This window comes from Coturnix japonica, unplaced genomic scaffold (assembly GCF_054131305.1).
Source record: "Coturnix japonica strain WE unplaced genomic scaffold, WE-NBRP24 Scf039, whole genome shotgun sequence".
NCBI lineage: Eukaryota > Metazoa > Chordata > Aves > Galliformes > Phasianidae > Coturnix > Coturnix japonica.
The window spans coordinates 47,782-64,321 of record NW_028188942.1 but is presented as its reverse complement, the minus strand read 5'-3'; the positions used below and the strand labels follow the sequence as shown (position 1 = coordinate 64,321).

At 50.7% G+C, this 16,540-nt stretch overlaps 2 protein-coding genes and 1 non-coding gene across 3 annotated transcripts; 1 reads left to right on the top strand and 2 right to left on the bottom strand.

Annotated features, from left to right (window-relative positions):
* Window positions 1–7,571: 7,571 nt before the first annotated feature.
* On the top strand, window positions 7,572–7,762 carry LOC146753110 (U2 spliceosomal RNA). Its single transcript, XR_014940251.1, has one exon. It is a non-coding gene; the product is annotated as a U2 spliceosomal RNA (small nuclear RNA).
* A 2,424-nt stretch (window positions 7,763–10,186) lies between these two features.
* LOC146753109 (maestro heat-like repeat-containing protein family member 7) lies at window positions 10,187–12,824 on the bottom strand. The gene is made up of 6 exons (XM_085530822.1): window positions 12,731–12,824; window positions 12,423–12,611; window positions 12,075–12,230; window positions 11,602–11,923; window positions 11,372–11,431; window positions 10,187–11,117 (listed from the first exon to the last, which is right to left on the bottom strand). Exons 2-6 carry the CDS (start codon window positions 12,576–12,578, stop codon window positions 10,969–10,971), a joined length of 843 nt encoding a protein of 280 aa, XP_085386948.1. The 5' UTR covers window positions 12,579–12,611; window positions 12,731–12,824; the 3' UTR covers window positions 10,187–10,968.
* Window positions 12,825–13,367: 543 nt separating this feature from the next.
* LOC146753108 (uncharacterized) lies at window positions 13,368–15,800 on the bottom strand. Its single transcript, XM_085530792.1, has 5 exons — window positions 15,417–15,800; window positions 14,900–15,034; window positions 14,500–14,589; window positions 14,140–14,244; window positions 13,368–13,905 (listed from the first exon to the last, which is right to left on the bottom strand). The coding sequence occupies exons 1-5, from the start codon at window positions 15,798–15,800 to the stop codon at window positions 13,696–13,698; spliced, it is 924 nt and encodes a 307-aa protein (XP_085386918.1). The 3' UTR covers window positions 13,368–13,695.
* Between the last annotated feature and the right edge of the window lie 740 nt (window positions 15,801–16,540).

Sequence of the window (16,540 nt, the reverse complement as noted above, 5' to 3'; positions counted from 1 at the left end):
AAAAATTGTATTGGCTGATCATTGAATGTGAAAAAATGTTTCTTCCTTTATGCCTTCCTTTTTGATTTGTGTTTTCCTTGGAAGTTTTTAAATATCTCTGTAGAGCGTAGCCTGATCAGTTATCAGTAATGTTTTTACAGTGACTGATTTGACTCAATCTACTGTAACAGTAACATCGTCAATCTTGTTTCTTTTCTTTCCAGCCACCGCTGAGCTTGAAACTGCTAGAGCTTCTCCAATGAAATCTACTTATGGATCTTCAAAAAATCTCAATGTTGACCAGGATCCCCTTTTGCAGAGTGGTACAGGAGTACCGGGATGTTTTAAACCAAAATTACCTAATCTAAATATATTTTTATTTAAAATGTAAAGGGAAAAGTACTGGAGATCATTTGTTTACATAGGAGGTCTGTGACTTCCCATCCTGCAGTTTAGTGTGGAAACATCTTTACTGCGGTTTGAATATAAATTTTAAATGTATTAAATAGGTTGACACTCTGCACTTACCTGTTGGTCACCAAGGGGTAGCCAGTTTATTTTGCACTCAGGATAAGAACCATATCTATTTTTTCTTACTATCAGACTGAATAAGGTTGGTTCTTGAACTTGACGGAACTGTCAAAATGTTTTTGACACGTTATTTTGCTCCACGTTTTTTGTTGAAGGTTTTACCAGAAGCATTCCTTTGGTTCTATTTAACCCTTCCACTGTTTGTGGTAGAGTCTCCAGTGTTATTTTAACGCATAGGAGATTTTGATTGGATTCCTGCCAGCTGTTTCCGTCCTGATGCTGTGAATATTTCTGCTGGTTAAGTGGAAGTTTTAGCAGTGATTAAGCTGGAGAAGAATGCACTTTACATTGCTGTCACTTTCACGCACCTTGGGTTTAAAAATACTGTGCGTGTGTAGCAGTGCCAAGAAAGCTTTAATGTGGCCTTTTTGATATTTCTGACTTGATATCCTTGTTGGATTTTGTGTTAGAATTTGACTCATCTTAAGACGCTCACAGTTGGTAGATGAACACATGATGAACCTGAAGCAGTTCATAGTGGGAAGAAGGAAAATTAATATTGCAACCTTCTGTCCAATTGGTACTGCACCTTTTTATATGAATGTATGTTGTGACACTAATATGCTATATTTAATTCCAGATATTTATGTTCCTACTTGGTATTTAATAAACTTTCATATCTGGTACATCTTTGTTTTATTCTGTTGGCCTTCTTGACTTGCTTTCCACCTCATTCCTTGCCTCTATGACTTGCTACAGCCCTCCTCTGCTCACTTCCATCTCTCCTGGTGCCTTCAGTCTGCCCTGAGATCAGACAAGTGGCCAGCATGCATTTGTGTCCTTTTCCTCCTGGGTACTTGAAGCAGTGGGGCAAACAGCTACTATATGTCATAAGGTTTGTCATCATAGAAATTAAGGGGTATATGCTTGAAATAAGTGTGGAGGGTTGTGATTTTAATGGGTGCGCTGAACCACTTTCAGGTCTTTGGTGGTGATTCATTAACAGGAAGCCGAGGGTAAAGTCTCTGTTGTAAACCTGGCCGTGCTTGGGAGGGGGATCTTTGGAGCCTTTTCTGCAGGTTGGCCATTCCTTTATGAGATAACTTCTGGTGGCCCTTTGTGCTCTCTCCAGCTGGTACAAGACAGCAGCCAGGTGGAAGAATATCTCCAGCAGAATCCAGACAGCAAAGCACTCATAGAGTACCTTGTGCTTCTCCATGTTGGTTAAAGCCTCTCATTTATCAGAGGGAGTGCACTCTCCCAGGTCTGTCACTTCTGCCCAGTGCACCTGTAGGCTCCCTTCTGGTTATTTTTACATCCCTCGCCAAGTTCAGTTCCATCTGTGCCTCAGCCTTCCTGATCCCATGCATGTCCAGACAGCATCCCTGGCCCCTTCCCAGCTACCTGTCCCTGCTTCCACTGCATACAACAAGCATGCGGGGCAGGGCCAACCAAGGAGTCCTATTAAAACAAGTGCCACCAAAAACAGCTGACGAGCCTTGGTAATTGGGACTCCTTGCTGGGAGGCACTGAGGCCTCCAATTTGCCACCAAAAATAACCTCTCCAGAGCAGTTTGCTGTTATCTGGGGGCACATGTCACAGATGTTAAGAAGACTCTACTGCCTCTGATAAAATAGAAGGCTACTACCCACTCAAGGTCTCATTTAAGTAGGGTCCCAGGAGGCTGCAAAAAGGAAATTACAGAACATTAAAAGGGACTTTGAATCCCTTGGGAAGATGTTGAAGGGATCAGGAACACAAGTAGTCTTCTCTGTACTGCTGACTGGGGGCTGAGAAATGAAGAGGGAGAATGGGTCAGGTAAATTACTGGCTCAGGTAATGGTGTCAGGATCAAGGTTTTGGTTACTGTGATCTTGGGCAGGCCTTTGAGGGACCAGGTATTGTTGCATTAGGCGTGCACGAACACTCGGGATGTAACGCGATAGGCCCTCCCCTGCTCGGTTATGCATATGTAGAAGGAGTTATGCATATGTAGAAGGGGTGTAGACGAAGTAGATAGCGGCTTATTTAAACCGCTAACACACACAATAAAACGCCATTTAGCTATTCACCATATTGGTGTGAACGTGTAGTTAAATGGGCCCCGGCTGGACCAGGCCGGATTCGCGGAGGCTTAGCCCTTGAATCCTGGCGTGAAAGGGACCACTGGTAACAAGTGGTGCCCCGTGTGAGGACGTTAGGATTCAAGGCGTTGGACATCCTCTGCATGCCCGTCGGATAAAGAGAGTCTGTGAGGTCGGCGGCAGGCTACTGGCGGTAGGACCGTGGTTTCGGGGCCGAGCAAACTTCTTCGTCTCGGATCGACTATGGAGCAAGTCGTAAAGGTATTGCTTCAATTTTGTAAAGACCATGGTGGCAAGCGTGTTCCTTCTAAGAAGGACATCGCGGCCGTCATTATTTGCCTAGAAAAGGAGAGAGAGCTTTCCTCTCCTCGGGAGATTTTGGACCACAATAAGTGGGACTCTTTAACTTTTTCGCTCTGTGAACGCGCAATGAATGAGCAAAAAGATGCTGAGCTCAAAACGTGGGGGTTGGTGCTTGGGGCGCTGAAAGCGGCTTGGAAAGAAGGGAAGACTGATGCTCAGGTCGGGGCTGCTTTGGGAATTGGGTCGGGAGGCTTTTTCTCTTGCAGATGTGAGGATTTGAAAGACAAAGACAATGTGGAGCGCGCCATCCCGACCGCAGCCATCACTCCAGCTGAACAACAACCAGATGGCCCTGTCCAGCAGCATTCCACACATTCCACCTCCTTATCTCTTGACCAGCAGAAGCCTTCCTCGGAGGCCCCATCACCGTATCCAAAGAAACCTGCGTTCCTTCGCCCATCCTTGGGGGTGGGGAAGGGGAGTGAGAAGGGGCGGGAGGATGGGTCCCTTCCTCAAGATGGGATGGGTTGTGGGTGTGGTTCCACCCCGGGGGGCTGGGTGGATAGGCGTAACCAAGATAGAAGCCAATCCACATCAGCGGGGGCGGAGGTGGAGGCGTTCCTAGTTTTCATAACCCTTCCCCAAGAGGGTGGGCTGCTCGTCCGCCTCTACCTGGGAGGAGGGGGAAGGGAGAAGAAGAGCGACCAAGTCACGGATTGGTCAAAGATAAGGGAGGCATTCCTTCTTGTCGTTAATTGGGGGTCCGGTCAGGGGGCCCTGGGCTTGAGTGGAGTCTCTGAAGCTGAAACAAGACCAGCTGATGAGAGAGCCACGACAGTCGGAGTCGGTTAAACTGCTGTTAACAACTTTGAGAAGTCTTTTTTCATCTATGCTTTTGTTTGCTGTGGTTGTGGATTGTGATTGATATCAGTCCTTGGATGTGTTAAAACTACATAATTTGGTTATGGCTTGAAGATTGGTGGTTTAAGTAACTTGTAACGTATCTTGGAATTTGGAAAGTTTTGTGTGTGCACCTCTTGGGGAAGTGAGAAAGTAATTTTTTGACGTTTGTGCTTCTCCAAGGAGTTTATTGCTTTTGAAAAACCTAGAAATGTTTGCAGACCTTTTTTCAGGTCATCCTGGATTTCTGGTTCTTCCTTCACAGTGATAATCATTCCTTTCTTTCACCTCTTTTTGTCAAACTGATTATGATTTACATGTAACTCCTCCATAGTGTTTCCAAATGAAATGAGCCAAGGGACCTATCTAATATCTGTTAGTTGTGGTTACAAAAGAAATCTATCATAAAGATCTTTGCACTGATGTTTTTCAGTGTCAGTTCCAGCCCAATGGTATCAGTGGACAATAATCATCCTTAAAACTATGCTACTTAAGCAAAAAAAAGAGGGAATAGAGATGGCACTTCCGGCAGGAAGGCTTGCTAAAATGACATATGTATTGAACTTTTAAATCAAGGATGTGATGATGGGCAACAACCAGTAGCCCTCACTTCATTTCAGTTAACAAGGAAAGAGTGAAAAGTCATGGAAAAAATATGATAATATTAAAGAATTTGGAATCAGGTTAATGGGAAGGCCCATTCCTGCTGATAACTTGGAGGAGAGCAAGAATGCTTAGGATAAACTGTATTGGTTATACAGGGCATCCTGCCCTGTATAGAAACAGTGCTGCCAGCAGGAGCAGAGACGTGATTGTCCCCCTGTACTCGGCGCTGGAGCGGCCGCACCTCGAGTGCTGTGTCCAGTTTTGGGCCCCTCACTGCAAGAAAGATATTGAGGCTTTGGAACGTGTTCAGAGAAGGGCTACAAAGCTGGTGAGGGGTCTGGAGCACAATGGGGCCATATGAGGAGAGGCTGCGGGAGCTGCGATTGTTCAGCCTGGAGAAGAGGAGGCTCAGGGGAGACCTCATTGCTCTCTATAACTAACTGAAGGGAGGTTGCAGTGAGCTGGGGGTTGGCCTCTTCTCTTGTGCCATTATTGATAGGACTAGAGGGAATGGTTTCAAGCTGCGGCAGGGGAGGTTCAGGCAGCACATTTGGAAATATGGCTTCTCAGAAAGGGTGGCCAGGCACTGCAATGCACTGCCCAGGGAGGTGGTGGAGTCACTGACTACAGGAGTGTTCAAGAAATGTTTGGATGTTTTGTTGAGGGATATGATTTAGCTGGGAAGTATTGGTGATGGTTGGACTGGATGATCTTCGAGGTCCTTTCCAACCTTAATAATTCTGTGATACTGTGACATCCAGGCAGTCAGGGCCCAGCCAAGGGAGGTCGTGCCCTGTCTCCCCATCACCAGAGATCTCAGGGCATGAGAAAAATCGCTTTCCTCTGCAGAGGTGAGCTCTGAGCAGTCCCTGACAACTGGAGCAGAGAGAAAAGATGGAGCCCAAGTGCGGCCCTTAGGAGGATGGGGCTTTTCTTCAGGGCAGCTCTCCTCTTGATCCGACAAATTCACACTCTTCTTCTCCAGGTCAAAGCTCTGCAAAGAAGTAGGACAAGAACACGCTGAAGAGCATGACAGGTACACTGCTACAGTTCTATCAAATTCAGGCTAAAGCAGCACAAGCTCTTCAGAAGGTCACCACCTTCCCCCTGCCCACCTAGATATGAGCGGCACACAAACCCTGTGCTGTCAGCATAAGGCAAATCTTCCAGTTCCTGTGGAGTTTTCACCCTTCAGTACAGGCTTTTTCCAAGTGGGAGAGCTGTTAACCACCTCAGGCTGCACTCCCTGCACTCCTCCTCCTCCTTTCTTACCTCCAGTTCTTGCATGACCTCATCCATGAAATCTCCTGAATTCTGTTTGTAAGTAACTGCCAGCTTGATGGTGTCATTGAAGAGCTGACAAGGAAGAACACTTTGTCACTCAAAGCAAAGAATGATGGGATTCTTTAATATATGGAAATTGTTCCCACACCCCACAGGGAAAAACCCTCAACTCTATAACTGCTTACAGTCAGTGGGACAACCCACGTACCAAAGAGAGGCACTACCCCATTTCCCACCCCGTGCTTATAGCAGTCTCCATGTCCCTGGGCTGTACAGCTGTGATTTACCTTCACTACGTTGGTGCCATCTGCAGCAGACACAAAATCAAAGGGTGTCATGGAGTCCTCTCTAGAGCTCACTCCGGGACAGTGGGAACAAACCCAGGGGAGCAGGAGCAAAAGTGCCTCCCTTTCTCTAGCGGCACGGCACGGCACGGCCCAACCACGTGTGTTTCGGGAAAGGGGAAGGCAAGGGAGATTGTGATTGGGTCTAAAAAATAATGAAGGAGGAAAAAGGTGATCTGAGAATGAACGGCAGTTTAATAACCTAATAACACTAAACAACAACAAGAGAGTTTCAACAAAGAGAATACCAAGTCCCCAATCTCACCGATGGAGCTGTGGAAGGCGGGAAGCTCCGACCGCGTTGTCTCCTCGTAGGGAGCTGGGCCAGCAACCCCATCCTCTTCCCCACTTCCCCTCCGGTGCCCCTCCCCACATGAACATTTAAGGCAGTCCACAGAAAAAAAACTTGTCCCCTTTACTCTCATTATTAGGCATGGTGTTCTGATGTGGAATACTAACACCAACCAAATTACAAAACCATAACAAAGGGCAAACTGAACTTTGGGTGAAGCTGAAGCTTTTCTGGGTCATCTTCATATCCGCTGAGGGGAAAAAAGAAATGGAGAAATAGTAAAGCACTGGTATAGACAGAATGGCAACAAATACAGGGATGGTGGAACACATGTGGATTAGATCCTAAAGCAGCGATCAAGGCCCCCCCTTTGCAGTACAAAGCCATGCGGGTCCCCCACAATTGTGAGAGGGCTTTAAAAGCTACGGCATCAGCACACAGCTGGCAAGAAGATACAGACAGGAATAGGCTCTTGTTGCTTTATTTGTGGTGCTTGATGCAGCCTGGAGGAAAGGCTCATATGAGTGGGATGGATCTTGCCCTAAGCTCTACCACTGAACCCAATGAACTGCCCTACACCTGGCTATTTATTTGGTACCATAGAGCCCAGAGGGACCAACACTAAAGGATGCGCTTGGGCCCAACAGAAGCACCACATCCCTTCACAGCCGGATAAAAGAGAACAACGTCACAGTCCCGAGGAGCTTCAAGAGGCAAAACCCATCAATTCTATTGGCGGCCGCCAGGAGCCCCCGGCACCGGCCGGACATGGGGGGACGCGCGGCCACGCTCTTCGATTTGGCCACGGCGCTGCCGCCCAGAGCGATGATCTGCACGGCCTCAGCCCGGGGCTCAGCCCGGGGCTCCTCCGCCGCCTCCGCCATCGCTCCAACGCTGCATTGCGTCATCACCCGCGCGACATCGCACTCTGACGACGTCATCACCGCAGCGCCGTCTCGTGGAGTTGAAAGCCGGGGTCAGAGCTGGGGGCGGAGCCTGCGGAGTAGCGACCAGTGATGGGCTTGTATATGCTAATCAAAGCCGCGGGGGTCGCCAGGAGCACTCCGCCACGATGAACCGGGGCCCGGCAGAGCCGCTGTCGGGAGGGAGCGGGAGCGACACCGGCGGAGCGGGGTGGGAGCGGAGCGGGGGAGGAGGCGGAGGGGTCGGAGTGGGCGGCGGGTGTGCGACCGTGAGGTGTCGGGGGCGCGCGTGGGGCCAGGTGCTGTGCGAGCGGTGTTACAGGTATCGCTTCTCGGCCTTTTGGCTAAGATCAAGTGTAGTGTCTGTTCTTATCAGTTTAATATCTGATACGTCCTCGGGGAGAGGACTTTATATTAAACGGATTTTTGGGTGCGGGAGTTGGACCCGGAGCTTGCTCCCTCCGCTTCGCACATCATCCCGGTATGGCAGTACCTCCAGGCACGGCGCTCCTCCCCTGGGAGGAACGTGGTGGTGAAAGGCAAAGCTGTGCCCAGTGCTGGGCGGGGTGTGCGGTGATGGCCGGGGTGAGGGCAGGGAGGGCAGCTCAGTCAGTTCCACATAGCACCGAGTTGCTGCGAGTGTGGATCTGCACTGGGATGCGCTACCCAGGGAGGTGGTGGAGTCACCAACCATGGGTGTGTTCAAGAAACTTTGGATGTTGTGTTGAGGAGTATGATTAAGCTGAGAAGTATTGGTGATGGTTGGACTAGATGATCTTCTAGGGCTTTTCCAATCTGATAATACTGTGATTCTGTGATCAACAGCACCACACAGCTTGGTTGTTGCATTCAAACTCACTGTAGGTACTCATAATCCCACTGTCTAGGTCACTGCTAAAGATGTTAGAGAGCACCATTACCAAGATTAGGGATCTTGATATCAAGAATGTGGCTACCAGCAGGCAGCAAATCTCACGCTATAAAGGAACTCAGATGCCTGGCTATGACACTACAAGACCATCAGCTTTCCATTAAAATTCCAGTGCACATCTGAAATTCCATGTGAGAGAATAGAGTGATTAATCATATTCTTGAAAATCAGAGCCTGAAATGGGGTACACTGGGCACAGCATAGTCATCCAGTCAAAGTAAGTGATTCCCTTGCTATATTTCACATGGGTGCAGCTTCAGTTTCACCTTTGATGTCACAGATAGAAAGCATTACTTTCAGAGCATGTTTCTGCTGGTGGACTGTCTCTTTGCTACACGATTTTCTCAGCAGAATACAAGTGGAAGTACAAGCCAGCTTGAAGATAATGTCTTGCACAGTGTGGTGTGGCCAAGACTGGAGCCTACTGGAGAGGTGACACTCCTACACACAGTTTCTGGAGGACAGAAAAGGCACAGCAGATAATGCTCAGCTGCAATATGCTGGCAGAGCTCCTGGAGCTTCACAGCCAGGAGGAAGCAAAACCCTGGCAGCAGCTTGAGCTCACACACTGCAAAAGGCTCCTAGTGCTGTTGAACCTCAGTGCAGCCACACCACAGCGTGCTATCAGTCCTCTTCAATGAGGCTCAAGCTCCCACATGTCTGAGCTCTTGGGCAGGTGCTTGAGTGCCTGGGTTTCACAGCCTTAGCAATGCCGTAGTACTGGCCAACATACCTGGTATGAGGGAATCTGAGCTCAGGCTCATCCATGGACTCATCAACTAGTCCAGACTTAATGAGCACAGCTTCCAGTCCTGAATAGATCCTGGCCAATATAAACATGCTGACCCTTAATGTGACAAAAGAAGATGAACCCAATTGCACAGTCCCTGAAGTAGACCTAAACCTCCAACTAGCACAGAAAGCACTCCTTCCATCAGCCAGTATGAAACCAATGGAATCCAAATTAGATCCTCATTTCTCAACAATGCCAATACAAAGGAGCCACTCCAGATCCAGATGCCATCAGAGTTTGCTTCTTCTCCCTGCAGACGGGCCGCCTGAACACAGCCGCAGGAGAAAGAGAGCACGAGCCGCGGGTTGGACTGACCTCTAGTGCCAGCAATGCTGCAGGGCTTCTCACGGGCCGAGCTACGAAGCTGTGGTTGCCCTGCTGGCACATCGTGGCCAGTCGTTATCCTCACACAAACACAGTCCTTTCACCTGCTGGTCAGCAAACAACAGAGCACAACACACACCGGCATCCAGGACTCATGCAAAAAAAAGGAGAAAAAGAAATTGCTAGAGGGTGTTTCTCAGAAGCACAGAAGCACAAGCCAACTGGAAGATAACTGCAATTATTCTTGAAAGTTATGTTATTGTTGTCTTGTTGTAGCCACTGTTGAGCAAAGCAAACAAAGTCAGCCCGATTTTTTAAAAACCAGATTAATCTGCGTGGCACAAAGTAATAAAGGAATGATTTTTATTAATAAACTGAGGATAGCAGTTGTCAGAAGAATGCATGTGTCGCACACAGAGGTAAACTCCCTACAGCAAAACGAACTGTAACATTTCCTATCCGTGCTTCATCCTCAGAGGAAAAGCATTTCTTCAAAAGATCTTCTGGAAGAGAGATGGTAAGAGACGTGAAAACTGAAGGATCCGAGCAGAGCTCTCCAGTAGCTCCCTCTGTACGTAGATGGTTGCAGAGACAAAAGGTCAAGTCCACTTTTGGAGGGAGCTTGGTGATGTTTACCACTAACGTTACATCACCTTCAGGCAAGTCTGCTTGCTTTCATGTCCTCACAAAAGTACATGAAATGGATGAGCATCCGATTCTTTGGTTGACTGACTGGTGCTTTTACTCCATGGGCAAGTGTTACAGGCTTTGCTGGTGATCTTCTGTGTTCTGTTGCTGTGGGTTTTTAAAATTACTCTATTTCTGTTTCAAAAAAGGCATCTTTGGCACTGTTTTCCCATTTCCAACAATGCAGTGAAATTCCAGTCTCATTTGGATGACAATAAGATGAACCATACTGAATCCTGAAGAGGACAAGACACGCTTGCTTTGTCCTTGGCTCCTGTGCATGGGGGCCCTAACACCAATTCAGTTCATTGGAGAAATTTCCTCTGGTGACTCTTGTCCCCGTGCCTTTCTTCAGCTTCCATTGTTTTGTTGTTGCGTTGCTGTTATTTGTAGTAATAGAAACAGTAGTATTGTTGTTATTTGAAGAGTCAAATGTCATCAAAGGAAGTTTGCAGAATCCTTTCTAATCTGGTTTTGAAATGCAAAGTCAAAAGCAAAGATCTTGAATTCTGGATTCCTGTCTCTCCGAGACATAGGAAAAGAAAATGTGTTTTTTTGTCTTTTTCCACGTGATACTTATGCCCAGGCACACAGCACAATAAGCAAGCAGGAGCCTTGCTGCCCAGCATTCTGGCTTTGCAAAAGCTAGAATAAACCATAACTTTTCCGCTTGATTAAGTTCCAACAACTCATGTGATGAGTTCCAATTGATTAAGGGAAATTATGATCAGTTCTGCATCTGCGTGCATGCGTGCTGCTCTCTAGCGGTCACAGGCAGACGTCTTCTCCACATCTACCTTCCAAAGGCTTTCTATTGAGCCTCTCAATTTCATTAGTCGCTAACTACAGACCCAGTTCTAACCAGCTTGGTTCCTGTTCTTTCTTCCAAGATGTCCTTGCTCCAAGGCTCCTGCCATTGTTCAGAGGGTCTGTCTTGCACGACAGGAACGCGTGTCCCAGCAACGTTGCTGTACAAGAATTGTCCCTCAGAAGGCTATGCAGAACCAGCGGAAAAGTGCTGGGAGCCTTCTCCGTGCTGGTGCCGCCTTCTGCCTTTGGTGTCTCAGCTTCTGGATGGTCTCACATGCCACAGAACGAACTGTCAGATGGGTGTCATCTTCCAAAGGCTGAAGGGCTGCAACAGAAGGAAACAGAGCAGAGATTGGACCCCCAGTCTACAGAGAGCCACCAGCTTTGCTAGCCCCACTCCTTGCTTTTCCTGGCCAGGAGGAGCACGGGAGACTGATGGGTCAGCCGGAAGACACTGCTTTGGGTTGCCAGGAATGCTCCTCTGTCCCTGCAGCATTTCCTTGCAGCAGGGCAAAGAACAGCTGCATGTTGCCCAGCTCTGCCCCCAGCCCCAACACATACAGCACTGCCCTCACTCACCACTGCAGAGTTCATTCAGCATCTTCTCACTCTGCTCCCTGGAGTGCTTCCCAATCAGCCCTAGGGAAAGAGCTCCGTCAGACAACCACTCCCTCATACGACGCCCGAGGGGGGACCTGAGCAAGGCACCCACTGGGGCTACCGGCATGGGCAGGCTGTACCTGGGGGCTTCAGGGCTGTGCCTTCCTGCCAGGGCAGGGCCCAAAGAGGGACGCAGGGGTTGGGCTCACCAATGAATCTGACAGCCTCGCATCGCAAGGAGGCCTGAGAATCCTCCTGGTATGGCAGGCTCTGCTGCAGGCAGCCTTCCACTCCCTTTCTGTCCTGCTGCAGCTGAAGGAGAGCACAAGAGCATGGGGCTTGCAGAGCAGCCACAGCTGCTGCTGCAGCCCCTCCTCCAGCATCCCCTTTCCTCCAGCAAAAAGGTGGGGGCTGTGAGATTGTCCTCACCAAACACTTCATGATCCCCGCTGTGTTCTTCTGCTGGGCCTCATGCTTGAGCTCCTTCCACTTCAGGAACTTTGCACAGGACACAAGGGCTTCCCCAGATGCCTGCAGAACAACAGATGCAGGGACATGGCACCACACACACAGACACACTTCCCAGTGTCTTAATGCTTGCTGAACTTGCTCTCAATTGCAGATCACTGCTGAGCTGTCAGCACACCACTGCCTGCACACTGCTCAGCTCTGAAATTCCTACCTGTGCTACGCTCAGGGTCTCGTCACTCATGTGAAAGAGCAGAGGGAGCAGGCCCCTGAGCACGGTCTTCTTCATGCTTCCCTTCTGAGACCACAGCACAGCGTCCATCACATCCGTGAAGAGGCGGATGGAACCTTCTCGCACTTCACATGATGCCTGAGGGAGAACAGGAGGACCTCAGACCTCAGCAACTCCCCCAGGAGTCCCCTGCACTACCAGGGACAAGTCCTGATAGGCTGCAGAGCCCACAGGACATGTCATTTCTGAAAGCCCAGAGAAGGAAAGAAAGGAGAAGATGCTCCTGTCAAGCACCCACCCGCAGAGCTCAGCCTCCCACAACAGACTTACGTGATTAAAAAGAGGCAGGATCTTCTCAGCCAGCTCCAGAGCAAAGGAACTGGCGTGCCTCTTGCCCAGATGGTGAATTGAATTCCTGAAGATATTCAGCACCTTCACAGTAATGGGGGAGGAAATGGGTGTGTTGGCAAACTGCAGGATCTCCATGATGACTGGAAGCAGGGCCCGGATTTCTCTTGCCTGTACAAAACACACAGTTTCCTTCCCATCAGGAGGACAGCGGCCAAGGCACAGTGTTGCCCATTGCCCCAGCACCAGGCTGTCAACATGAGGGCTATGTTTGACAAGGTCCTGCTCACCGTCTCAGGTCTCTCAGACAGCAGCACGAGGCGTCTGAGCACCAGCCAGAGCACTGGCAGGCTTTCCACATTCAGAAGCTTCTGGAGCAGTGCTGGCTTATAGCTCCTTCACCAGCTCTTCAGTGGGAGGCATCACCTGAAACGAACACAGCAGTGAGAGGCAGGCAGAGGCAGCAGGACATCCTGCACCCTGCAGCTCCTGGCTGCTCTGGCAGCTCGAGGCAGGGCACTAGGGAGACACAGCCCAGCCTGAGCACGCAGTGCCCTGAAGGAGAGGATGTTGCCTTGTCCAGTAACTCACAGTCAAGCGAAGGAGGCCCAACCCCGCTATTCTGATGCTCAATATCTCACACAGCTGCTGGTCCTGCAGAACACTGCTGAGCTCATCCCAGATCCCCTGGGATGCTTCCAGCAGGGCAGCACACTCTTCAGTATGTCCAGGGTAGTGATATAAACAGAGAGCAATGCTGTGTCATCAGGGCTGCCTTAGCCACAGCACCATGGCTCAGGCAGGAGCCTGATGGGGGGCTCTGGGCTGCCATGGTTGGTATTGGCTGCTTCAGCCCTGAGCGGCCTGCCAGCACTGGAAAGCACAGTGGGATGGAGGGCCTGCTCCTCGAGATGTCCTGCAGCTTTCCTTGGCTCTGGCAGCCAGACCATTTCTGAGCCCTGCTCTTCATATGGAAAAAACGTGGGGCTCTCTGGGCTGATACCTGTCATTCTGTGGAAGGTCAGTCAACACACTCCTCAGCACATCCCTGGGAAACTGGACTGTCAGCACATCCAGCACTGAGAGCAGGATCTGCTGAACTGATGTGCTCTGGATCTTCAGGTTGGCGTGGATGCATCGCAGAATCTCTGGCACCTGTTGTGAGAACACAGGGAAACTGCTGCTGCCACTGGACCGCAGCCATTTGCCTCCCAGGCTGTGTTATTACTGCCCTTCCCACAGCTCTTTGCTGCCTTCAAATGGCTTCTGTACCCAAGAGCTGTGGTGGGCAGGGTCGCCTCACTTTGCTTACATCCATTAGCCAGGTGCCAGGGTCTCTCCAAAGCACATCCAGCATAGTCTCAGCCCACTTCTTCTCATCAAAACCGTAGTCCCCAGTGAGCTTCTCCAGGGTTGCAAGGGCAATGTCTGTCCTCTGAGAAGGGGCAAGGTTTTTTCCAAGGGGCTGCAGTAAGAAGGAAAAAAGGAGGGAAGGCATGTTAAACAGAATGAGAGAATAGCGTCTGGAGTGGGATGACCACAGGCAAAAGGAAGGATAAAGACCCTCCCTTCATGTCAAAAGCATTCTGTGGGTTCACGCCTGAGTCACAGCTTGTCTCACAGGTATTCCTGAGTCGTAGAGGCAGCTCTGGGATGCAAAGAATGAGAGTGCCTGGCTGGAATTTTCATGTCTCCTTACCTGCTGCCAGAAACTGCTGGTCATGAAGCCACTAAGCTTCCAGATGCGCCCCAAAGCCCTCTCACACACAGCCTGTGTCTTGGAGATGCTGAAAGGCAGCAGCACCTGTGAGGAGAGGAGCTGCTGGTTAGCCTGGGAGCTGCTGATGCCCACTCCAGGAGAAGCAGGTCTGCTGAGCTCCTGGCTGGAATCACAGCTTCCATCCAGGCTTCCCCTGAGCTTAAGCAAAGCCCATCATGGGGCTACTGCTGCTGCCAGGGTCCCTTGCCGGCTCCAACTGCTGCCAGTGCCGTTTCCATGGAGCGGGATAAACCTCTACTAGAAGGGAGCTCTGGGGGCAGAACTTCACAATAGACAGACCTCCAAGATTCCCTGCAGCCGACTATTGACACTGGCAATGGGACAGACATCTAGCACAATCTGCAGCATGTCGTCCATAGCTTCCAGGGTCTGTAAAGAGAACAGTGGGTTGTGGAAGTCTTTCAGGGTTCCCTTACATACCCAGGAGACTGCTGTGAACCCCTCTGACTGCCAATAAAGGATACCCACAGATCTGTGCACAGGGGCACTCTGCAAGGCTGCTGCACTCAGAGCAGGCTACAACACAGGGTGTTTGCCAAGCCCAAGGCAAGAGTGAGAGGGGTGAGGGCAAGCAAGGCTGCTAATTCATCCCACAAACATCTTGATAGATCTCTGGACACAAGTAATGCAAGCGGCAGCCCAGAGGCATGGGGTCAACAGTAGATTGCCCAGTACATACCTGGTTGTAGAGGGAAATGTTCAAGGCCCTGGCTGGAGGAAGATAGAAGACGACGCTGCAGCACACCTTGAAGAGATGGAATATTTCTTCCTCCGTAACTGCATTCACTGTGCTGCAATTAGAGAGACACTGATGCTAGGAGCAGTGCCTGGGTGCTGAGGCAGGGGTGGAACAGGTCCTCTTCTGGGCAAGGCTCCCTGAGAGGGATGGGGAGCCCTGCCAGGAGGTGCCTCCTCCCCCATGGGGCTGCTCTGGGTCAGAGGACAGTCCTGATGTCACCAGCTTTGGGGCGAGGGCCAAGACTTAGCGGGGAGCTGCATCAGGGCCACCAGGATGGTGCCCGGGGGATGTGCTGGCAAAAGCAGGGGCTGGGCAGGTACCTCAAGGCAGTAATGGTGTTCATGCAGCAGAACCTCAGTCTGGTGCTCAGCTGCTCCATGGGCTCCTCACACAACAGAACCTGCAAAGCACAATCAGGATGGCACCTGGCAGCTGCCAGCATCCAGCAACAGCAAACCAGCCACCGGCCGCTAGGGCCTGAGTCGCCCCAGTGGCCCTTGACAAACACTGGCATACTGGTGCTGCTGTCCACCTCCACTGCTGAGCTCTCAGCAGCACCTGGAGTCCCATCTGGGGCACTTGGGTGTCTGTGCGTGATTTCCCTGCCTCCCTCTCCCCCTGTCCTGTCCTTCTCACAGGGTGCAGCTACCTGGGTGCCATGTCCCCTCACCTCAATCTTCTTGCACATATTTTTGAGCATGCAGAAGATACTGGGGCTCAGTGCGAGGCCCTCCTGTCCAGCGGTGCTGCACAGTATGCAGATGGAGTTGAGGAACTGCAGCTTCTGCACCAGATCCTGGCAAGCACACAGAGACTGAGGAGTATGAGTGGGGACAGCCATGGCCAGGGGGACCAGGTGTTGCGGGTTGTGGAGCAGCGCAGGACAGCTGCAGGACAGCAGCAGCTCTGCCCGGCCAGCAGCCCTCCTGCAGCCTGAAGGCAGAGCCAGAGGGACTGTCTGGAGATGCAGGTACAGCCACAATGGAGATGGCTGCTCTTACCATTTCCTTGCTGATGCTGTTGGCTTGGATGAAATCCACTGCCTCCTGTTCCACATCAGACAGAGGCAGCAATTCAGCATCTGACCAAGGAGAGAGAGCAGTGCTACAGAGGGGTCAAAGGCAAGCGGGAGCAGAAGAAGGAGCTCTGCCCTCTCCGGCCCCGGACTCGCTCCCCTGGCACAGTCTGCCTGTGACAAGGGGTCCTGGTGTGGAGCAGGGGGCACTCGCTGCCCCAGCCCTGCCCACCCTGCTTTGGACCCTCACTCACCAGCATGCAGAGGCATCACCTCGGTCACTTGGTAGAGCTCCGCTGGAGATCTTCTGTCCTTGGGAGCCCCACCCTCCTTCCCGGTCATGCACGCAACGCTCATCACAGCAGCTGTGACGTTCTGGAACAGAACGGAAACACATTTCTGTTTTCTCTATTCACACAGCACAGTATGGGTACAATTCTTCAGAACTACCCTCGCATACCCTGCGGCAAAACCATGTGGGGGGACAAAACAGGGCACGTACCTGGCAGTGAGATCACCTCACGCTATCTGCAGCAGATCCTTGTCGCTTTGCTCAGATGTAATGA

What these genes read in the sequence shown, in the direction of transcription:
- LOC146753108 (XM_085530792.1), bottom strand. Translation starts at nt 15,800, where the DNA reads ATGGCTGTCCCCACTCATACTCCTCAGTCTCTGTGTGCTTGCCAGGAT. An exon ending in GCCCTAGCGGCCGGTGGCTG is followed by an intron (nt 15,035 to 15,416) that starts GTTTGCTGTTGC and finishes CACTGCTCCTAG; the next exon opens with CATCAGTGTCTCTCTAATTG. An exon ending in GGCTGCAGGGAATCTTGGAG is followed by an intron (nt 14,245 to 14,499) that starts GTCTGTCTATTG and finishes CTCTCCTCACAG; the next exon opens with GTGCTGCTGCCTTTCAGCAT.
- LOC146753109 (XM_085530822.1), bottom strand. Translation starts at nt 12,578, where the DNA reads ATGGAGATCCTGCAGTTTGCCAACACACCCATTTCCTCCCCCATTACT. An exon ending in AGACCCTGAGCGTAGCACAG is followed by an intron (nt 11,924 to 12,074) that starts GTAGGAATTTCA and finishes GTTGTTCTGCAG; the next exon opens with GCATCTGGGGAAGCCCTTGT. An exon ending in GCTGAATGAACTCTGCAGTG is followed by an intron (nt 11,118 to 11,371) that starts GTGAGTGAGGGC and finishes CTTCTGTTGCAG; the next exon opens with CCCTTCAGCCTTTGGAAGAT.